The 23,677-nt window shown below is 48.2% G+C and overlaps 1 protein-coding gene across 6 annotated transcripts in view; it reads left to right on the plus strand.

Annotated features, from left to right (window-relative positions):
- Positions 1–23,677, plus strand: part of PRICKLE3 (prickle planar cell polarity protein 3) — a 38,850-nt gene that overhangs the window by 9,735 nt on the left and 5,438 nt on the right. For all 6 annotated transcript variants that reach the window (XM_053296722.1, XM_053296726.1, XM_053296728.1 and 3 more), the window contains 3 exons: positions 4,066–4,179; positions 14,113–14,250; positions 21,832–22,035. In XM_053296722.1, the coding sequence (XP_053152697.1) occupies positions 4,066–4,179; positions 14,113–14,250; positions 21,832–22,035 (456 nt within the window). The remainder of the gene's footprint in view (positions 1–4,065; positions 4,180–14,112; positions 14,251–21,831; positions 22,036–23,677) is intronic.

Genomic DNA, 23,677 nt, shown 5'->3' on the forward strand with positions numbered 1-23,677 from the left:
CCTGGGCATACAGGAATTCCCCTGCTCCTAGAACAAGGTGAAGAAGTCCCTTCCCTGAATGGAGTGCCACATGTGCCTTTGTGTCGCTGAGTCATTTGGCTGGGTGCCAAAGATTCTCCAGGGCTCTTACAAGATAGCAAGATTGCTCTCTAATAATAATTGGTAAAATGTCCTTGGTCATGATGCTGTGTGTGGAGGGAGGGACTGCATCTTGCAAAAGGTGCAAAAGTGTCTCTCACTGCAAAAGGGTCTTTAAGTCAAGCTTTTTACAGTGAGGGAAATAAGTATTTGATCCCCTGCTGATTTTGTCCGTTTGCCCTCTGACACAGAAATGACCAGGCTATAATTGGAATGGTAGGTTTATTGTAGCTGTGAGAGACAGAATAACAACAAACAAACCCTCAAAAGCCCAGTGCCCAAAAGTCAGCGATGGATTTGCATTGTAGTGAGGGAAATAAGTATTCGATCCCCTATCAACCAGCAAGATTTCAGGCTCCCAGGTGTCTTTTCACTATATGCAGGTAACGAGCTGAGATGAGGAACACCCTCTGTAAGGGAGTGCTCCTAATCCCAGCTTGTTACAGTACCTGTATAAAAGACACCTGTCCATAGAAGCAAGCAATCACTCAGCTTCCAAACTCACCACCATGCCCAAGACCAAAGAGCTGTCGAAGGATGTCAGGGACAAGGTTGTAGACCTGCACAAGGCTGGACTGGGCTACAAGACTATCGCCAAGCAGCTTGGTGAGAAGGTGACTACAGTTGGCACGATAACTCGCAAATGGAAGAAACACAAAATAACTGTCAATCTCCCTCGGTCTGGGGCTCCATGCAAGATCTCACCTTGTGGAGTTGCAATGATCATGAGAACGGTGACAAAGCAGCCCAGAACTACACGGGGGGAACTTGTCAATGATCTCAGGGCAGCTGGAACCATAGTCACCAAGAAAACAATTGGTAACACACTACGCCGTGAAGGACTGAAATCTTGCAGTGCCCGCAAGGTCCCCCTGCTCAAGGCAGCACATGTACAGGCCCATCTGCAGTTTGCCAATGCACATCTGAATGATCCAGAGGAGAACTGGGCGAAAGTGTTGTAGTCAGATGAGACCAAAATCGAGCTCTTTAGCATCAACTCAACTCGCCGTGTGTGGAGGAGGAGGAATGCTGCCTAAGAGCCCAAGAACACCATCCCCACTGTCAAACATGGAGGTGGACACATTATGCTTTGGGGGTGTTTTTCTGCTAAGGGGACAGGACACCTTCACCGCATCGAAGGGACGATGTACGGGACCATGTACCATCAGATCTTGGGTGAGCACCTCCTTCCCTCAGCCAGGGCATTGAGAATGGGTCGTGGATGGGTATTCCTGCATGACAATGACCCAAAACACACAGCCAAGGCAACAAAGGAGTGGCTCAAGAAGAAGCACATGAAGGTCCTGGAGTGGCCCAGCCAGTCTCCAGACCTTAATCCCATAGAAAATCTGTGGAGGGAGCTGAAGGTTCGGGTTGCCAAACATCAGCCTCGAAACCTTTCTGACTTGGAGAGGATCTGCAAAGAGGAGTGGGACAACATCCCTCCTGGGTTGTGTGCAAACCTGGTGGCCAACTACAAGAAACGTCTGACCTCTGTGATTGCCAACAAGGGTTTTGCCACCAAGTACTAAGACATCTTTTGTGAAGGGATTGAATACTTATTTCCCTCACTACAATGCAAATCCATCGCTGACTTTTGGGCACTGGGCTTTTGAGGGTTTGTTTGTTGTTATTCTGTCTCTCACAGCTACAATAAACCTACCATTCCAATTATAGCCTGGTCATTTCTGTGTCAGAGGGCAAACGGACAAAATCAGCAGGGGATCAAATACTTATTTCCCTCACTGTACTTCCTCTGCCCGCCAGGGATGAATGACAACTTGCATATATTGGTTTTGATGGGATTAAGGAAAACACAGGGACACATTTATGGTAAGAGGAAAAAGTGACTCTTACAAGAGATAATTCATTTGCCTCTGTGTGTGTGCACCTGTGCATGTGTGCACACCCACATGTGCGTGCACACAAACAGCATAAATCAGATGATACTTTTACTGGATCCTCTGCTTTTCTAAATTCTGGAGGCAGATTTTCAAGTTACACAGAACTCTTCTTCAGGCAGAGGTAGAGTATTTCTTTTTTTTTTTTTAAACGTTGTTTGTTAAGGCAGATGTTAACTTGCTGAGTATTCTTCTGAACAAGGGGGTAGGAATGTATAAACAGAGGACCTTGTTAATTTAATTATAAACCAGTGGTTGCCTTGTTGTGCATGTTGTGTAACCTGATCACTTCAGCAAGGCCAGACTGCTTGCAATCTGATTAGCACAGCCCTTGTTTTAAGCTGATTACTGTGAATCATTTCTTTAGTACTTTTCACTGCTTTATATTGGACGTTTCATTGTAGAAAGTGCTTGGCCAGTCCTTATCTTGTGGATTATCTGGAGAGTGCCGGGAGGCATGGTGTGGAGAGTGCCTTTTCTGAGGCCACTCAGTGAGCAGAGAGGTCTCTGTCTCGTTGTGCAGGGATGGCCATCTTGAGATTCTACAGCCATGGGTGCCCGCAGGATATTTTCTGGGGGAGGGGGCCCCCCAGCTTCCTTGGGCAGGGAATAGGCGATTGAAACAAGTAGCTTGGCAGTATTGGCTCTGTGGAGGGGAGTCAACTGTCCGCCTTGCCCCTGCTTTCCAGATGGCCATGTCTCCAGCTGTTGTTGGACTACAACTCCCATTATCCCCAGCTGCAGTAAATTGCAGCTGGGAATGATGGGAATTTTAGTCCCACAACGGCCAGAGAGTCTTAGGTTGACTACCCCAATCTAGTGCACCTGAATAGCTCTCACTGTCTGTTATGGAATGGGAGAAAAATGTTTGTCCAGCAAGACTGAGAATGGACTCTAAACTCTACTTCTACCCAGAGAACATATGCCATGTGTAGAAAGTTATACCTGAGTTGAGAGGTGCCTGGTCTAGCTCTGCTAATCGTGCCTGTTGGAGCTGATGAAGAATCATAACAGTGGAGGTACTGCATTCAGAGAGGCATGACATCTCTAGATCTGAGTATTCTGCATGCAGCAAGGCAAATGGGGAGAAGGCACATGATACCAAGGCCCACTCTAGATCTCACAGGAAGCAGCCTTATGCTTCCTTATGTTGGGGTCAGGCCATTGGTGGATGTAGTCCAGTGTTCTTCAGAGTGTGGGTTTCAGCCGGATCTTTTGCCCATACTGGGGCAGGGATTGAACCTGTCAACTACTGCATGCAGAAAAAGTGCTTTGCCCCTGAGTGAAACCTAGAGGTTGTGATGCAGGGGCAGTAGCATCTTAGTAGCAGCCCTTAGTTTTGAAGGATGTTCAGTTTTACTCGGTTGTTGTCGTCTGCTTGGGCACTGAATGCCATTTTTAAAAGTTACTTGCTGTTAAACATCTCTGCCTGAAGAGAAGTGCTGTGTAGCTCTGAAGTTCACTCCCAGGATTTTGAACGCTAACTGCTCCAGTAAATTCCTTGCCTCATTTGCTCAATTGTCTTTGTACAGTGTGAGACTCCTGGAGAACTTTCAAGGGAGAGGGAGTGGGAGGAGAAGCCTTTTGCTTCTCAGTGTGCCCTGAGAGGCAGGTATGAATGGAGGCGCCCAGGCCAGGGGAGATCATAACATCGGCCCCCATAGAGACCAGCTCTGGCCTGTGAGGACTGTTGGGGCAGGCCCCGCTCCCACCTTCCCAGGAGTACGGAAAGACCAGTGTGCCCTGAGAGGGAGGCAAGAAAGGAGGCACCCAGGCCAGGGAGCTCTTGTCCTCAGCTCCTGAAAAGACCTACAGCTTGAGACAATGTTTTATTAATCTTCTGTAATTTGCTTCTTTTAATATTTTAAACCGCTCGGGGTGCCTTTGTCAAGGCAGAAAGGCAGTATAAAAATGTAGTAAATAAAATAAATAATAGATAAATTTGCTGTGCATTGGGATTTGGGCCCAGCCATTCTCAGCTCGGCTCTCCTCCAGTGACCCACTAACAACTCTCTTTTCCCCTCAGGTGTATCAGTTCTTCAGCTGCCTTCCAGAGGACAAAGTTCCCTATGTCAACAGCCCTGGGGAACGGTACCGCATCCGCCAGCTACTACACCAGCTTCCCCCCCATGACAGTGAGGTGAGAGGGGTGTTTTGTTCTGATATACGGAGTAGGAATGTGGAGTGGGGGACTCCTTAAAGGGTTCTTTTCTGCTGTCAGTTGTCTTTTTTTAATAAGCTGGATACTTGATGTGGAAGGGTATGTATTTGTGAGTGGTGAGGGATGGGAGTGTGGAAATTTTGTTTCACAGAGAAATGCAAGGACTATAATCTGAGGTCGGGGGCAGGCAGGAGATAGATTGGGATTTCTTGGTAGATCTCTAGGTGGTTCGCAGTAAACTGGCAAGTCTTTTGTGACACTCAATAGTTTCACAATAGCAGATAAAATTGAAAGTTTTTTTTTAAAAAATTATCTGCCATGAATGGTCTTGTGCTAATTTCTTATTTCTCAGCCTCCGTATCACTTACCTGTCAAATAGGAACATTATTGGTTGTCTTTGACCAAGTCTTTGTGTAAATCTGCTTTCCAGTTTTAAAGTTTTGTGTTAGAATCCCCAATGTCTAGTAATTCTGATTGGTATGTGCTTATGCAGGTCTTATGGTGTGTAGTAAGTATTGCAGATGGCCCAGCCTCACATCTGCTATTTTGTGCTTGGCTCTGGTTGGTAGATGTTGTGGTTCTAAGTAAAAAATAAAGGAGATTCTGTAAGCCTGGAATCTGCCCATCTCCACTGTAATCTATGCAGTTCCTCTGCAGGGCCAATGAAAATTCCATGCCAAAACCTTGCAACTGAAATAAATGAAGCAAAGCAACAAAACATCCATTTTTTTCTTGCGATAAACTGGCTCCATTTGTATGGTTTGTTCAGAGCCTGGGGAACCTGTAACTTCTTGGGTAGTGTAGTGTGGGGGAAATGGAGGTGAGGAAAACAATTGTAGGAATGTATAAAAGAAGTGGGGGCATAATTAGAGGCTAGGAAGGAATGCCAGGTAGTCATTTGATCAGTGGCCAGATCATGTGCCCTTCTTGCTCAAGCTCCCATCTTGTGCCAGGTCTGCAATCCTTTCTGCCCAATCAGGACCTGGGTGCTTTCCAGACTAGACCCTACAGTGGGCTCAGGATGTATCAGGGGAGTGTGCTTCCACACTTCCTGTGTCGTGACACCGCAGTCCCTATGCGGACAGCAGGGTGCCATTCACATTTCCAGTGCTTTGTTGCAAATTTACTCGCTGCGATATAGAGCAAGGACGTGGTATATCCGGCGTGAAAAAGTTGCTGTCTTTTCGGACTGTTAGTTGCTGCGAGACTGCTCCCCCTGCTGTTTACGTTCTGAATGCGACTTGCCCAAATGGAGGCATTTTGCTGCTGCTGAGCAGCTAGTCTGGAAAGCGCCCGGGTGGCGGTCATTCATGCCTTGTCATTGCAAAGCTGTAATGACCTCTTATGTGGAGCTGCTGCCCTTGATGAACTGTCTGGAAGCTTCAGTCCCAGTGCCCTGCCTTTTGGCAGAGGTGGGTTGCTGAGAACTCATTAACTAGTACTCTGTGTCTGCATTGGCTTCCCGTTTTTTGGGACACACTTTTCATGCTGCCTTTGCTTTATAAAGCTCTTGATGGCTTGGGCTCTGTGTACCATAGAAGCCATCTTCTCTCCTCTGTTTCATTGCAAGCTTCCAAATCTACCAAGAGTACCTTGACTGTCCTCTTCCAGGGACCATATTCAAACCCACAAGGATAGAAACTCCCCTGGGGTTGGTCCAAACCCATGCTTGAATACCTCCTAGAAGAACTTTTTGAGGCTGGCTTTGAATAGCGTTGACTAGGAAAAATAGATACTAAACTGGTACCATATAGAATTTGCTGTATTCATGGTTGCCAACTTCTTGAATCATCCCCCATTTCCTTCTAAATTTGATTTTCCAGGATGCCCCCACTGCCTCAGCCACCACTGTGGCAGGTGCACATATGGAGATTATTTCATGTAGCAAAAGGATGCACACTGCTATATGCAGGCATCTATGGTTTAGAGCAAATTTGAATTAATCTGGAAGGTGGGAATTGGGCAGCTCCTTTCTCTAGCTGTTGATTAGAGATCCTGCTCGGGTTCTTGTGGGGTGGGGGTGGACAGAGAGAGGATGTCCAGCTGCTGCTTATCTTTTAGCTGGCCAGCATCTCAGCTCTCTCCCTCCAAGCATCTTGCAACCTACCAGGGAATTCTGACACCCTCTGAAAAACCAGCGTTAGTTACAGTTGCCGCTATCGCAACCGGAAAGGAATGTTCCCAAGCTTGGCGGCGTTTGTTTTGTTTGATAGGGCTTTTTGCCTTCTCACCTGCTGCGTGAGTTGGCCTCTTGTCTTAAGTCATCAGTGGCTAATCTGCTCCGCAGGCACACTATTCACTCTTGTTCTCTGTTTTCTGGTCTAGATCATTAGGGTTAATCTGTGTACGTGTGTGGCAGAGCTGATAATCACTGAAAGGACATGTGTAATTCCTAATATGTTATTCACATTATGCTAATTATGCACACTCTTGTGTGTGCTCTGCACTTTAAAAAATACTGCACCAAAATCACGCTGATTTTTTTTACCACAGAAGCTGAGATCTGCAGTTCATAAACATTATAGAAGTTTTTGTATTTGTTTTGCATAATTTGTTCTGTTTTAACTAGACATGAGTAGAGGCAAAGAGGTCTGCAGGGCACTAAAGGTGCCCAGGTGTGGTAGCTTTTGTTAGGCATTGCCCCCATACTTTCAAACCTATTGCTGCCGTAAGGACTAGAAACTTGCTGGGTTTGTTTTTTTTTTTAAAAAAAAGACATTTAAGATCTTAATTCTCCTTTAGATGTCAGTTTCTGCTGCTTGCAAAGGATTGCAGAGTACATGCTGCCCCTTCCTCAAGAAAGGCAAATTCATGGTCATCAGGAGATGTGGCCAGCAAGTGCTTGGGGGGTGGGGAGGGGCATGGCTAACAGATGCAGTCATGCTCCACCCCCACCCCACATTTATTGAATGCAAGTAGGATTTTATTGGAAGAGGGCTTTCTCGTAGGCTGCTTGGTGGTGGTCATGCTTGGTCTAGTGAGTGGATGGTTGGTTCTCAGTTTCAGCAGGGGGTTCTTCTACATGGCTTCCTGTAAGGCTCATAGAAATAGAAAAATGTTAGAGTCTCTCACAGCCTGGATTTCTGGTAAAAACAGAAAACTGCCACTAGCCATTACATTTTTTCCTCTATGAGTATAGGGTGGCTTCTCTCTAGGCCTTGGCATCTCTATGGTGAAAGCCCTCTGTGTTTTGCATTGGAAATTGGAGTGGAAAAGCAATTTAATTTCTGACTGAAAGTGACCATTAGGACTGTGTTGGAATTACAATCTTTAGGCAAGACCTAAATTCTCTTAAATGTGAGGTAAGCCCTGCTGTGCAAGGGGCACAAGATGACAGTCAGGGGGCCCTGAGAGGAAACTCTGAAGCAAAGACCGGATGGAGGAGGAGCAACCTGGTGTCTACAACTTGGGTCCCAGAGGCTTTTTTGAGGGATGTGAGGCCCCAGAGCAGTACTCAACCAGGCTTGCTCCCTTAATGTAAATATGTGATGGGTCTTATCTTGGAGAGGAAATGTAATGGAACCAGAACATGCACAGAGGTGAGGGGTCTGAAAGGGCTTCTGTATGAGGAGAGATTGAAAAAGATTAGGGCTCTTGACCTCCCAAAGGAGACTGTGGGGGAAGGATAGGATAAAGATCCTGATTAGTGTCGAAAAGCCAGCTGTAGGACTGTAATTTATCCTTCATGTAATAAAAGGACTAGAAGGCGCCGGGCAGTGTTCTCTCTAATTTTTTCCATCTGTGTGTGGAATGAGTTTTGCTCTGGGTGGCAGTATCAAGGCAGTGCGCGCGCACATGCATTCAGAGTGGGGCCTTCCTGATTCAACCTGAGCGGGATCTAATATTAACTGAGCGGACAGCAAAAAACTTGTGAGCGTGCACACGCCTTAGAGGGAACACTGGTGCCAGGTGAAATTTACAGGCGGTGGGCATTGAGTACAGTTCATTTCTTGTACAAGGCACAATAAAACTGTGGTGCCTGTTGCCAGGGGATGTTCCAAAAAGCTGTGTCAGATTCTCTGCTCCAGGAGAGCAAGATTTGCAGTCTTGATCAGGCAGGTGCAGAGGAAATAAAGCCAGGTTGCCATTCCAAGGGTGCTCCTCCTTCTGAGGCAGTTATTACTTGTAGTTGGCTGGAGCCCAAGGTGGAGAATCTGGTGGGTTCCTCCAAGCAGAGATGAGGTGTGGCAAGGACGAGAGAGGTTGGATGAGGTTGCAAGGCAGGAATGGGACGTGAGCAAGAAGTTTTTATGGAGTTGAACGACTGTCACATGACCTTCCTAGCCAATCCAGAATGGAGGAAGGAAGTCTAAAGTACTCTAGCTCTCTGTATTCCTTCCTTCCAGGACCCAGCCTGGAGGAAATTTTGCTACAGGTCCATTGTTAATCAGTTAGTGGAACTGGGCTTCCAAAAAAGGGAGCTTCCCATCAGTTTCTGTTAGTGAATGCAAGCCTGAGCTCGAAATCCTTAAAAAATGTTTCTTTGCCAAAAGCTGGAAATTGATGCCTTCATTGTTCACTCCATAGTTGCACCTATCTTCTTGTATTACCTGTGCTTGGAGATGTGATCTGGACCAGAGTTTCTCAACCACCGGTCCCTGGACCGCTGCCGGTCCCCGAAGGGTTGAGTGCCGGTCCCTGACTGGGAGTCAACCCCCCCGCCCCCCCCCCCAACTGCAATCAAGGCACTCACTTCCTCAATTTTGCACATGGCACGGAAGAGGAAGAGTATCACCTTCTTGTGCCTTGCCTCCATGGGCTGCTGAGATCTTCCTACAGCTATCTTATTCCCTATCTTTACAGCTTCAAACTGTATGCGGTGCAGGGGCATGGAGGAAAAGGTATGGCAGTGGGTGCCACTTGAAGGGCTGCTGGTTCTTGCATGCTCATTGTTTGCAGCCAAAGGTTGATTGATTGAAACCCAGCTGCCTGTTGTGGTCGAGGCGCCTTGAGAGGGACGCAAGAGGCGCCTTGTTTCCCTCTTGCATCGGTGGGGTGTTGTGGTCCCTCTGCCCCCTGTAACCCCCTGGTCTGCACCGCTGGTGGAAGTCGGCGGTTCCCTTTGTGACCTCGCCGGGGGTGGAACCTCTGGCCGGGATCATGCCGTGTTGAGGGCTAAGTGGTGGAGGGAGGGAGGAGGGCCGCCTTGGCTCGGGCTTTGCAGAAAGGGAGTCCAGGTGGACCTTCCTCAGGGGAGGGGAAGCAAGCATGCATACCAAGGAGGGCTAAGCGGCGGAGGGAGGTGGCATGGTGTGGGGAACAGGCAAATTAACCATTTTGTGAGTTCATGCAAAAGGGTCATTGGTTGAATGGCACTGGAATGAAGTGATCCTGGATATTTGATGCCCAGCACGATTCGTGTCTGATCCAAACCGATTTAAAACCAGCTGCCTGTTGCGGCCAAGGCACCTTGAGAGGAAACGCTGTTTCCCTCTTGCATTGGTGGGGTGTTGTGGTCCCTCGGCCCCCTATAACCCCCTGGTCTGCACCGCCGGTGGAAGACGGCGGTCCCCTTTATGACCTCGCCGGGTGCAGGGGACAACCTCTGGCCGGGATCATGCCGTGGTGAGGGCTAAGCAGAGGAGGGAGGGAGGAGGGCTGCCTTGGCTCACCTCGCAGGTATGCGCAGGCAGCATGTGGTACCACATGAGCTGCGTGGCCCCAAAGGCAGGCTGGTGTGATTGGCACACGAAGGGGAGTTGGGAGGGGGACACAGAAGCGCGCGTTGTGAGAGAGGATGGGGGAACACCTGCTACACTCTGGTGCGCAAGCACAGTGGTGGCAGCTCTTGGACCCAGGCGACCTTCCGAGTGCAGTCTGGTGCACCATTGCCTCACCCACCCTGAACAGTGCCTCGTCTCCCCAGCAAGGAAAATGAGGCATCCACCACTACAACGCCCCACGCCCTCCGCCATCTCGGAATCACCCCCTTCCCTTTAATGCCAGGTCCCCACCGCTCTTCTTCACATTTTCTTTCACCGTTAAAAAAAACCCAATTCCCAGCACCTGTCATGTAACCATTTTTAAGGAGTTTTGGAGGAGCTGCGCAGGTTTCATTAGGTCCGCCTCACAAAGTGCACATCTAAGAGCAGGATCCAGATCAAGTAAGGTGATCATGACCAAGCAGCATTGACACAAATGAGAGATGACTAAATTAATTTCAGTGGGTGGTCGTGACTAACGTCGTCTGGATCCGGCCCTGCGAGTACACAACTCCTGCTAAAACTCCACCTCCATCATGAGAGGGTTAAACTGTAGATTTCCGGCTCTACTGAACCTGCCCAGCTCTCCTCTCCTCACCTCCTTTTTGCTTTGCTTGACATCCAGCCTGATGAAGCATTTGGAGGAATTCAAAAGCTTGCTTGTGTGTTGTTTTCATTGGCCACATGTAGCTTTTGAATTTTTCTAATGGCCCAACATCCCCTCTCCATTGAGTAATCACAAGCACCTCCACCCCCACCCCGTACATACTGAAGACATACTGCAGACAAATTTGTTCACCCAGGCTTTTAGATTCAGGGGTTCTCAACCTTGGGTACCCAGACGTTGGTAGACTTCTACTCCCATAATCCCCAACCATAATGGCCAAATGCCATTGTGGTTGGGGGTTATGGGAGTTTAACTGAGGGACCCAAGGTTGAGAATCCCTAATATTCCATGTTTGCAAAAGATTCCAAATTTAATTATTTTAATGCTTATATTATTTTAATTGTAAACTGTCCAGAGATGCAAGTTTTGGGCAGTATAGAAGTCTGATAGATAGATAGATAGATAGATTTGAAACCCCTTTACTAACGGCTGGTCCAGGAAACTGCACATGAAGAATGTAGCGGTCCTTGAAACTCTGCACGAAGAATTTAGCGGTCCTTGACTCCAAAAAGGTTGAGAAACACTGATCTGGACTGTATGTAGTTGGTAATTTGTGCTGCAATGTTTATTATTTTGCATAATATATTCTGCTCCCACTATACATGGGAGGGGCAAAGAATTATACAGGATGCTGAATCTCTGCCCTCTGGCCACTGGAAATCGCATTCAGGCACCCCTCTGGCTTCTGAGATTTGATCAATCATTGCTTACACATCTTGAAATTACGGCCTGTAGGCAGGCATTGAAGGGGCTAATGCCATTTCCTGATACTGATGACAAGGAGAAATAGACACCCACCACCAAATCCCCTGATGACCTCATCCAGTGGTTTCATGTAGATGTTAAAAAGCATTGGTGACAGAATGGAGCCCTGAGGCTTATCGCATATAAGCATAGCAACACCTGTTTTGAAGAGCAGCTATCACCAAGCACCACCATCTGATATCTACCCGAGACATAGGAGCAGAATCACTGGAAAACAGTGCCTCCTATCATCAAATCCCTCAGGCGATCCAGGAGGATACCATGGTTGATGGTATTGAAAACCCACTAAGAGATCCAAAAGAACCAGCAGAATTGCACTCTCTCTGTTAATTCCCTAGCGAAGGTCATCCATCAGCCAGCCAAGGCCATCTCCGCTCCATAGCCTGCTCTAAAGGCAGTTTGAAATGGGTCTAGAATAGATAATTGGTTTCCTCCATGACCGCTTGGAGCTGGGCAGCCACCACTCAAACGTCTTGCCCAACCATGGGAGGTTGGAGACTGGCCTATAATTATCCCTCACCAGGGGATCCAGAGTGGGCTTCTTAAGAAGGGGTCTAACCACTGCCTCCTTCAGACAAGGTGACATCCTGCCCTCCCTCAGTGGGGTATTAATGCTATCAACTAGGCCAGTTCCAAACACCTCCTTGTGAGATGAAATTGGCCATGTTTCAATTCAGTCCAAAGAACAGGTGCTAGGCTGTACTGCTCCAAGCAGCTTGTCCACATCCTCAGGATTCACAAGTTGAAACTGATCCAATCTAATTTCGCAAGAGGAACTGCTGGACACCTCCCTAACTGGCCTGCAGAAATACTGGAGTCCAGATCAGCCCAAATGTGAGAAATTTTATCTGCAAAGAACTAATTGAATGCATCACAGTGAGACATTGTTTCCAGAAATAGATTTGAAACAGAAGGGGCTTGAGTTAAACCCCGAACAATCTGGAACAATTGCTAGACAAGAACTTGCAGAGGCAATATGTGCAGAATAAAATCATTTCCTTGCTGCATGTTTTGCCACAGCACAGGCCTTCAAATGGGCTCTATGCTGTGTCTTATCAAATTCAAGATTCCTCCTCTTCCATTTGTGCTCCAGTCGTCTACTTTGTTGCTTCAGCTCCCATAGCTCTTCTGTATACCATAGAATGAATTCTGAAGCAGGTTGGAGAGGATGCTTAGGAGCGATCGTCATGTCTACTGCCCTGGTACGTTCCCTGTTCCAGGTATCTACCAGGGCATCGACAAAATTACTGGCAGAACCAACTCCCAAATCCTCTAATCCTCTAATAGGTCCACCACACCCCTGCAAGGATCAGACGTGACTATGAGACCAACCTTAATGTCATGCTGGCCTGCCAGCGCCCAATCCTCTATTCCCCACCACTACTGAAATAGCCGCCCCAACCTCATCAAATGTGCCCTCTGCGCCATCCGTAACAAGAGAGCCCAGATACATCCCTATGAACAGCCTGGCACAAACCATTAACACAAAAGAAAAACAACAAAACGAAACTATTTTAAAAATCGATACAATTCATCCCTTGCTACCAGGAAATTGAATTGCACCAAACCTGAAATCCTGTTCAGAGAGTTTTGTTCCAGTGAACCAGAACCGAACCGAATGTGTTTAGATTTCCTTGAGCCAGACTGCTTCGACCCCAAAAGTAGCAGCTGAATGGCAGCCCAGTGTCCCAACACAGGCTTTCATTGCGCATTAGCCTACAGTCCTTGTTAAGCTGAGCCACTGATACCCAGAGATGCTATAGCAAATTCCTGTACTGGACAGAGGGTTAGAGTGGAAGATCTCAGTCAGGCATCCAGCTTGCAGTTATATGATTAATGGTTTGACCCCTCATATTAAATATTCTGCTATGTATGGTCTGCTTGCAGTTAAGTAATATTTTCTCAAGGCTTGAAGGTCTATCAAAACACAAATGGCAGAAGGGTGGCAGAAAGGGAGCATCACAGGCCTCTCTGAGAAGGCTCCTCTTACATCCCAGCCAAAGACACCTGAGATATTGGTGGGATGCAGAGAAGGGCCTCTTCAGCCAGGTGGTGCTTCAGACATCTTGATCCCCCCAAGTCATTGAGGGCTGTAAAGGTCAAGGCCACCAGCACTGTGGATTGGATGAGGAAATAGACCAGCAACCAACGTAAGGTTGCTGATGCTTGGTAAATAACAATAGTTGCACATTGCAAAGAGGAAAATGGCATTTTTTCATCGATTTTTCATCTGTTCATTCCTGCAACATTGCATGACTTCAGTGCAGAAGGAATGTAATCTGGATCCCCTGCAACAAGTATGCTCCAGTTGTTAAACTGCACATTTCTTTATGTTAGAATGTTTGGAGAGGCCTTTCGATTTGCCCTGGATTGAGGAATCTCTTGCCTTCAAAATGCTGTGTGTGTGCTACCTGAGCAAGGCAAGCCTTTTATTTCTTATAAGGTTTCAGCTTCCCTGGGGTTATTGGCTGGCTGTTGGGCCATGTGGCTCCACTCCTTTTCCTTTAACCTGTCTGCCCCAGGCCTGGAACCAGAACGAGAGGTAACCAGCTGCTAAGTCCTCTCTCTGGGTTTGCCTTAATTACATTGCAGGAGCCTTTGGACCACTCTTTTCCTCCTCCTCCTCCAAAGGCCTCTGGCGACATGCACAAAATGCCCCTGTTACAGGAACAGCTGCCCTGCCCTAGAGGCATTTGTAAGAGCAGCTTTGATGTACTCTTCTTGACTTAACACTTCTCTCTTCTCCACCCTCTCCCCCTGCCCCATACCTTTGTCCAGGCCCAGTACTGTAGCTCTCTGGAAGAGGAAGAAGCGAAAGAGCTGAAACTGTTTTCTCAGCAGCGGAAGCGCGAGAACCTGGGCCGCGGGACTGTCCGACTCTTCCCTGTCACCATAACTGGAGCCATTTGTGAGCAGGTAGTGGCCGATGCTCTTGGAATACTAGTCTCAAAACTGTTTGAGAAAGGTGGTTTTTAGAATTGTTGGTGGGGAGGGGGCTAGGGAGCAAAAAGGCGTTGGGGCAAAACTATTTGCTCAGAGAGTCGAGGAACCAATTCTCCACAAAGCCTCTAAAAAGCAGTGGTGGGGAGGGTACAGTCTGGAGGGGATCAGCTGCAGACGGGAGAAGGGTGGTTAATCCTCCCCCTCCCTTTTACTTTCCCCCTGAACCCTGCTCCCTGGAGGGCCGAAATGGTGCATTCCTGGGATAGGAGAATGTAGAGGTGGAGAGGTGGGCACGCCTCTTCTGTCTTGAAATCTTAGCTTTCCCCTTCTCCTTTTTAAAAATATTTTTGCAAAGACTCAGATTCCCAAATGCAGGTCTTCTTCCAAAAACCTAGTGTGGTCTTCACACAAGAGAGGATTTTGGGGGTTTAGGCGTGTAGAAATCACTACAGATTGATGGCAGCCTCTTAGATCCACAGTCCAGGACCTGCACTGCTCTAGATGTTAGACTGGATCCAGACATTCAGGCCCAATTCATAGAACCACTGTTGGGTGGCTGCTGCTGAAAAGCATCTCCTACATGATTGGGAGCCATTTTGCAGCAGTGGTCAACCCCTCCTGTATTCTACCAAAGAAAACCACATGGCTCCGTAGTCGCCAGGAGTCGAAACCGACTCGACGGCACAACAACAACAACATAGGCAGGTGCTATTCAGGCAGGATTCACTCTTCATGTCATTACTTCTCATGCCAGCAGAGAGGCAGCCATAGGGTGACCTATTTATTTTTACATTTCTAGCCCGCTCTTCCTCCCAGGAGCCCAGAGCAGTGTGCATGGTTATGTTTGTCCTCACAATAACCTCGTGAGGTGGGTTAGGCTGAGAGTTAAGTGACTGGCTCAGAGTCACCCGGTCAGTTTCATGGCTGAATGTGGATGTGAACTCAGGTCTCCCTAGTCCTAGTCCAACACTTTAATCACCACACCATGCTGACCTGTGTGAATGGGGTATACATTGTTCCTTGCGTCCTCCATGCAGCCCCTCCTGGGACTCTCTGTGCATGCCCTGCAGAATAACCTCTATAGAATTACCACCTATGATCGTAGGTTTACAGCCTTATGCAATATCGATAAGTATATTGCATGTGTTGTTAAAGTCGGTGGCTGACATCCTGACTGATGCTGTGCTTGCACAAGGATGTTGCGCTAGCTACCTGTGCTAAGCCTGGAGCTTCTGTTCCAGACTAGTGTTGTACTAGAGCAAACAGGCCTGTACTTGTGCAACCTGTCTCATGCCTCATGTGTTGGGGACTTTTGTGCAATAGTGCAATTCCGAAAGCCTTGGATCTTTTTAGCGCAGTTGCATGATCTTCTTGTGCTAGCGCTAGGGGTATTCACAAAACCAGTTTGCCCCGTTCGGTTTGAGTCTGAACTGGGTTCAAACTGAACCGGGCATGTTCAGTTTTGTGCCCCGCCCCCCCGACCAGACCCCTGACTCAGCTTGCATTTGAGCCGGTTCAGGGGTTCTAAAGACAAAATAAAATTTTTTTGAACACTCACTGTCAGGTCTGGTGGTCTTGTGGGGTGCTGCTGCAAGTATGTGTGTGTCTCTGCTGTATCCCCTCCCCATGCTGGCCTCCCCCTGCTTTTCCAAGGGAGCAGCCCTTTCTCTGGTGGTGGTGTCCATTTTGGAGGCCACCACGCATGAGCCCTGGCTGTTGCGTGTCCCGGTCATGACCCGGGCCATGCAAATGGCCAGGGTGCATGCACGGCGGCCTCCAAAATGGCTGCTGTCACCAGAGAAAGGGCTGGAATGGCCCTTAGAAGAGCAGGGGGAGGCCGGTAGGGGGAGGAGATGCGGAGGGAGATTGCAGAGAGAGACAGACAGACAGACAGACAGACACACACACGGCTGTGGCAGCATCCTCCAAGACTGCCAGACCTGGCGGTCTAAATTATTTTAACTTTAGAACCCCCAAACCAGCTCTGAGCTGGCCCAAGTGGTTCGGCTCAATGTTGAGACGAACTGGGCCTGGTCCAACTTCAATCAATCAATCAACTTGAGGGTGAGCCCAGTTTGTGCATCCCTAGCTAGTGGCAGCATTGTTTGTTGCGCAGCATTTATCAGGCCACTGGGATTTGTTTCTGAGTAAATGTGTTTACAGCCAGGCTCCCAGAATTATTTATTACATTTTTGTCCTGCTCTGATGCTTGCATGTGGAAGCTCCCAAGTTCTCTCCCTGGCATCTCCAAGAGAGAACTGAGTCTCCTGCCTGTAACCTTGGAGAAGCTGCTGCCAGTTTGTGTAGACAATACTGTGCTGGATGGACCAATGGTCTGGCTTGGTATAAGGCAGCTTCCTGTGTTCCTCTCCACATCTTCATAACAACCCACCCAGTGAGCTTTTGGGGTGTTTTTTTTTTTTTTAGCCAAGTGGGGATTTAAACCCTGGTTTCTCCAGCCCTAGTCCAACACACTTAACCATTGCACCAAGCTGGCTCAAAAGAATAACAAGTTCTGGTAAGAACTAATCTGCCTACTTTCCTTTCACTATCCCGACAACTGGGCTAAATTTGGTCCAGATCGGTTAGGCAGTTCAAAAGTTAGCCCACTTGTGCCTCAAAAGTTTACGCGTCTGCCATCTTGGATTGGGGTGGATAGCAATAGCAATAGCACTTACATTTATATACCGCTCTATAGCTGGAGCTCTCTAAGCTGTTTACAATGATTTTTTAGCATATTGCCCCCAACATTCTGGGTACTCATTTTACCAACCTCGGAAGGATGGAAGGCTGAGTCAACCTTGAGCCCCTGATCAGGATCGAACTTGTAACCTTCTGGTTACAGGGCAGCAGTTTTACCACTGCGCCACCAGGGGCTCACCCTGGTGGCACAGGATGACATCATCACAAACGATGCCGCTGAGGTGTCTCTGTGTATCCCTACAGCTGTACCCAATTTGGTTCATATTGGTCCAAGCATTGCAAAGTTGATAGAGGTCGGGGGGACACACACGGACACACACAGAGAATGTCGGGTGATTGCATAAGCTTACTTCCCTTAAGGAAAGTAGGCTAAAAATATTGATCAGCACCTTTTGCTTTTGGTTAACATTTTGTGCTTAGGAGCTCTCCGATGTCCTCAAGCATCAGATTGGGAATTGCTGGTCTCAAAGCTGTGGCTGGACTGGTTTTCCCAAGTTCAAGTGACTTCACTGGTTGTTGAGTCAGGGTTTTGATCTGTTGGCTATGGCTAGGACTTTCAGGGTGATTCCAAGACACACCCTTCCTTACTGTTTCCGGTCATTCACATGTCATTGTTGGTTCGTAAGGAACGCCGTTCCCTACACTCCTCTGCAAATTGGCGATAACATCTTTGCTCTTGTTGACATGGCCCTGATGCACACCAGAGCCTAGGAACAAAGCTTCACATAGAGAGGATCTTCCAGGTGACTGTAGCATCCATCGTGTCTGAGAGCTACTACAGTCAGGGGCATAGCAAGCTGCGCGGTAACCTGAGGACCAGCAGCCACCATGTTTGCATCTTCCTGCCCCCAGCTGCCTTGCTTTGCTTCTGCCACTGTGCCTCCTTCATCCCACCGTGGAGGCTGGGTGTGCTAGCCCCGCTCCTCTCCCCTGCGTCTTCGGGACTTCGGGGAAAAGCATGAGGTGGATCCCTTGCCTTCTCCAGCCCGCGAAGTGCTTGCTTCACGCTGGCTGGAGGCTTCCTTTTTCTCTGAGCATCCAGCCAGCGCAAAGCCAGCGCTTTGTGGGCTGGAGCGGGTGAGGGGGCTGCTGCGTGTTTTTTCTCAGTTGGCCCAGAGGACGCGGGGAGAGGAGCATGGCCAGGGCGACCAGCCTCCACGGTGGGGTGGGGGAAGTGCAGCAGGGGAGGAATGCAGCAGAGGGGAGGCAACGTGCGGGAGAAAGAAACGCCACTGGAGCACAATGGAGCAGGGTGGCGACGGGCGCCCTGGACTCCCCTGGCCCCTACGACCCAGGTACGCTTGTCCCCCCACGCTTGCTCCATTGTCCCTACACATCTGACTACAGTCTCCTACTTCCAGCTCTCTTGTTGCCACTGGCCTGCTTACTCACCCTCCTTCAGGCAGCAGTTGGCTGCTTCTTGGTCTCGGAGCTGCAGAGGGAGTCATAGCGGCATCCTTGTTCCTCTCTATTACTCCAAGTTTGGTTTTTTTTTTAAAGCCAGGCCGTGCCAGGGAGGGTGCATCGTTTGGTAGGTGGCAGCATAAAGGGGCTGGGAGGAGGAGGGTTCTCTGCAGGGGTGTGTAACAGAACCACCAGCTGCTACAGTCAGCTAGAACCTCTTTGCTTTGTAGAGCTTTATTCACTGGCTCCTGTGCGAACTGGGGCTATATCGCTTACCCCAAGTTACGAGGGAGGGAGGAAACAGCTTTGGACTTGTTCCTTGGATATCACAGACACCCTAAGCCTGTCTGGAAACCTTATTGTTTGACCCAGAAGCAGGGGAGGCTCCAGAAATAGGGAGCCATGGGTGGACATTCAATGCCCCCCCAGACAAATAATCTCCCCTCCCGCAACTCCACACACAACTTGCCCCTCCATTTATGAACCCAACAGGATTTATTTCAGTGAAAATTTGTTCAGGATGAGGGTGTTAATGTGAAACATACTATTATTTCTGTTTCAAAACTCCAGTGTGTGGGACACAGCTTGTCCCCCCAGAAATGCACTTTGCCCCTTCTGTGCCCTCATTCAATATTTTTTCTGGTGCCACCATGGCCCAGAAGTCTTGTTCTGTAAATCCGGCTTTATCTAGCTATTTCAGGTTACTTGTTGGTGAGGGGAAGGCATCCTATACATGATTAGAGCCACTCTTAGTTTCCAAGATAATTTGGAAAATAATGGAAATAATTTTCCATTATTTTCACATTTTCCAAGATTGACCCTTGGTGTTGAAAATGCCTTCTGAAGCTAAAGCTTAGGTTATCTCTATGTTCATCCCTGAAATGAAGTGTGTTGATAACTGATCATACACACCAGCCCTTTAAAGATCAGATTCAGTGCAGGTCCTTATTCATCACATGCTAAAAATAAGTGTTTTGGATTCGCTCTAGGTACGTATCTGGGTTAATACTTGGCATTAGGTGTGGTTTATACATTCAGCAGAATCAAGTGGTGAAGCTTTTTCTGGACTTAAGATTACAGATGCGGAAGAGGTGATCATAACTCATTGTTAGAGCATATACTTTGCATTCAGAAGGTCCCAAGTTCAGTCTCTGTATCTATAGTTAAAAGGTTCTTTGGTAGCGAGGCTGGGAAAGATCCTGACGAGATCTGGGAGAGCCGCGGCCAGTCAGAGTAGACAAGACTGAGCTAGATGGGCCAAGAATCTGACGTGGTTTAAGTTAACTTCCTTGAAAACTCCCTCGCAAAAACCCCTCCCTGCACAGAGAAAATAGATAGTATGTCAGGGAAAAGGCTATAGTGAACTCTATTCTCCTACAGGTAAGGAGAGTAGTTTTTTAAAATTCTGTTGGGTAGTATTATAATCCAAGAAGAGAACTTGCTGTTACATAGCACATTTCAGCAGGGCTGTCCGCCCTGGGCCCTGCTCTTTTAACCCCTATTAAAATTAACTGGAAGGGGGCCCCACACTGGCTGATTTGCCCTGGGACCTGCACTATGCCAGAGCTCTCTAAGGACGGCCCTGCATTTTATCTAGCTAAAGTGGTTCATGTGCATTTGCTCAGCAGGCTTTACAACAGCCTTATAAGGTAGGCCATTATTGTATTGCAGTTGGGGACTGAAGCAGAGAGAATAGCGGCTTGCCAAACACACATGGGCTCTTGTCTTTGAGATACAAAATATAGGGCTGTGACCTACACGCCGTGTAGAATTTTGGATTCCAGATGGAGAGCAGAGCTTGGGAAACGTTAAAAGCGTGGAATTGAAGCCAAGACTCCTGGGCGCTCTCTCAGCTCTGCCAGGCCTCAGTCTGTGTGTCCTACTCAGGGCATCCTAGTCCTCAGCAATGTTGGACAGTTCTGGGCAAGGTAGCGCCAACCCATCTGGCAGAGTCAGGGTTGCTGCAAAAACTGTGTTTGGTCTAGAGCCAGTGCTTCTGCATGGACTTTTGAAAGCCAGAGCAGGCTACCTTTAGAGAAATATTGCTGGAACAACAGTGACATCTAGAGGCCAAACAAGGCCTCTCCAACAATTTCCATTCCTCATGCTTTCCCAGTCAATTAAAAACAAAACCCTAACTCTGTGCTCTCTCTCCTCTTATTCATTTAATTTAAATAAAAGATATCACATGACTTTCAGTGAAAATTCTCAAATGAAACATATTAACAAATAAAAATCAAGAACATAATCTGAGTACCAAAGGTTCACAGGAGCAAGAAGGTGGATTCAGAGTGCCCTTACAGTTCCTGTGAGCAGCCTAATTCTGAGTAGTGAGGTGCCTGCCTATCAGGGCTGTTTCCGGGTGGGCATTCCACAGGACGTGGCACCATTTTGAGAAGACACTGCCCCAAGAGCTACATAGTCTAATTTCCCCCAAAGAAGGGACCTGAAGCAAGGGGTCCTCTATAGATCTTGGGTTCTAGTGAGTATCGTATGGGGAGAAGATGCTGCTGCAGATGAGTCCCAGATCAGTTTAAGGCTTGTTAGGTACCAGCACCTTGAACTGAGCCTGGGAACAGACGTGTGTCCCGTGCAGATGAGGAAATTGGTTGGCCATGCTTTCTGTAGCTTGTCCTAGAAGAGAAGCAGGCAGCAGAATCAGACTTCTTAAGCACCATGTTGGTTCCAGTCACCAGCATCTGGAAGCCAAGTCGTATGAGGAATGGTTGGAAGACTAAGGGGAGAGAACGATAGCTGTGTTCAAATATCTGAAGAGCTATCGCATAGAAAGATTGGGCTTGTTCTCCATTGCTCCTCAGGGCAATACTAGAACCAATGATTGAAATTTCAAGGAAAGATACTCCAACAAATTTCTCTGACATTTGGAGAAATCTCCTAAGTGCAAGAACTGTTCAACAGTGGCACAGTCTGCCTCCCACAGTGGTGGGCTCTCTGTCCCTGGAGCAGGGCTGCACAACTTGGACCCTCCAGCAGAAGCTGGGCTCCAGCTTCTCCCATCACCCTTGGCTATTGGCCGCTGTGGCTGGGGATGATGGGAGTTGTAGTCCCACAGCCCTTGGATATTGGCCACTGTGGCTGGGATTGGGAATGATGGGAGTTGTAGTCCCACAGCAGCTGGAGGGCCAAAGTTGCACAGCCCTGCGCTAGAGATTTTCAAATGCAGCTTGGGATGTAGCAGATTCCTCCACTGAGCAGGGGACTGGACTAAAAGATCTCGGAAGGTACCTTCCAGTTTTAAAATTCTATGATTCTCATATCCTGTTCCCATTTAGAAGGGACAGGTATAGCCTGTATAGCCTGCTTGGGTGCCTGTCTGCTGCTTTAAAAAAAACCTGAGAAAGAGTAACGGGAGCTGTGTTCAGAAACAATATGTGCAGAAGCCGTTTTTAAGAATGAAACGTTCCTGAGCTGTGATTTCGTTGGCAGTGCGGGAAGCAGATATGCGGTGGGGACATTGCAGTCTTTGCCAGCCGGGCGGGTCACGGCGCCTGCTGGCACCCACAGTGCTTCGTTTGCACCACGTGCCGGGAGCTCCTCGTTGATCTCATCTACTTCTACCAGGATGGCAAGATCTACTGTGGGCGGCATCATGCAGAGCGCCTCAAGCCCCGCTGTGAGGCCTGCGATGAGGTGAGGGTTTGTGCAGGACACTGCGTGCAGCAGGGAGGGAGGGAAATGGCCCTTTCAAAAGGGCGAGAGGGGGTGGGATATTTATTTTGCATACTCCAAGGTCTCTCTAACATGGACACGGACACACTGCCCAGAGCCTTTTGGATGGGGTGGTATAACAATGTAATAAATAAATTGGGATCAGCCATGCAGAGTGAACAGGAAGGAGGTTGCACAAAAGTTTGTTGTAATGAGCCTTACTGAACTGAGAAGCCCCCGCTCCCCATAAACACACACTTGGCACCAGATGACATGCGTCAGGGCAGCCACATTTAGGTTATTCACATGTCTGCCCTCACAGGGCCCGATTTTCATGCCTAAAAGGACATGCAAGTGAGGGAAGCCGAACCTTCCCCTGCCTTGCCTCTCTGTTGCCAGCTGGGCACTTTTCTCTCAGGATTGAGCCAGGCTGGGAGGAAAGTGCTGGAGCATGAGGCGGGGTGTGTGTATGTGTGGTGAAGTGGGGAGGGGATTCAGTTCCCCTCATCCATGTGATGCACCCTTTTGATGGTAAAATACGAACTTGCATGCTCTATGTGAATGGGGCAGATATCTGAATAAACCTCCCTCACATGTAGTTTTGCCCTTTAAGCTGCTAGTATAAAGCCTAGGTTCTCCAATGGCAGGAGGACCTGCAGTTCTCAGACTGCATGAAACTGAGTCTCAACCACACATAGGAACTTCCTCGGATTAAACCCATCCAGCATCTAGTGCTGTGCCACTTCCCACCCCCTTCTGCCCAGCTCCTACTCGTCCTCTTCGCATGCCTTTTTCATCTCCACTTTGAGATAACTGGGCCTATAGAAGCCACAGTCCCAGTCCTCCTCAGCTGCCACCTCCTCCTCCTCCTCCTCAGCAGATCCCACTGGAGTCTCAAACAGTGCTTTTGAGAATTCTCAAACCTTCACAGTTTTTAAAAAACCGAGTTGCTTAATGAAACATGCAAAATGGTTTGTACCTCTCGGCTGGTGCCTTCTCTCTCCCTCTCCCTCAAGAAACAGTTATCTAAGGATTAGGAGAGCCTGCTTAAAAGAGGGGCAGGTAGTTGTTGAGGGAGGTATGAGGGGGAAGTGGGCAACCCTCTACTCCCCGGTCTGTGTATGGGATCAGAAGAGAAGAGTAGCAGCCCTCCTACTCCTCCCTCCATTCAAAGGCTGTGTGGCCCACCTGCGTGTTGAGTTGTCTGTGCTGATGGCCAATGAGATGACCCTACATTTTTCATGGGTGTCTAGTTTGCCAATATTCTTGATTTTGGGAATTCCTATAACATTAGCCTACACTATCCTGAATAGCCTTTTTATTCCACTTTCTACCCACCCCTCTCTCTCTCTCTCTCTCTCTCTCTCTCTCACACACACACACACACACACACACACACACACACACACACACACCCCGCAGCACATAGGATGGGAGTTAATGATTGCATTGGAACTTTTAAAAAAAATTATTTGTAGGAGTTATTCATGGAGAGTTCCAAGTGTGTTCCCCCACCATAAGAGCAGTTCAAACAATCAGAATTTGGGCAGAAGCCTTCTGTCCTAATTGCAGAGCTGTGAGTACTCCCGCTTGCCAATCATCTGTCGCTAAAGCCAAGGTTGGA

This window comes from Hemicordylus capensis, chromosome 2, assembly GCF_027244095.1.
Source record: "Hemicordylus capensis ecotype Gifberg chromosome 2, rHemCap1.1.pri, whole genome shotgun sequence".
NCBI lineage: Eukaryota > Metazoa > Chordata > Lepidosauria > Squamata > Cordylidae > Hemicordylus > Hemicordylus capensis.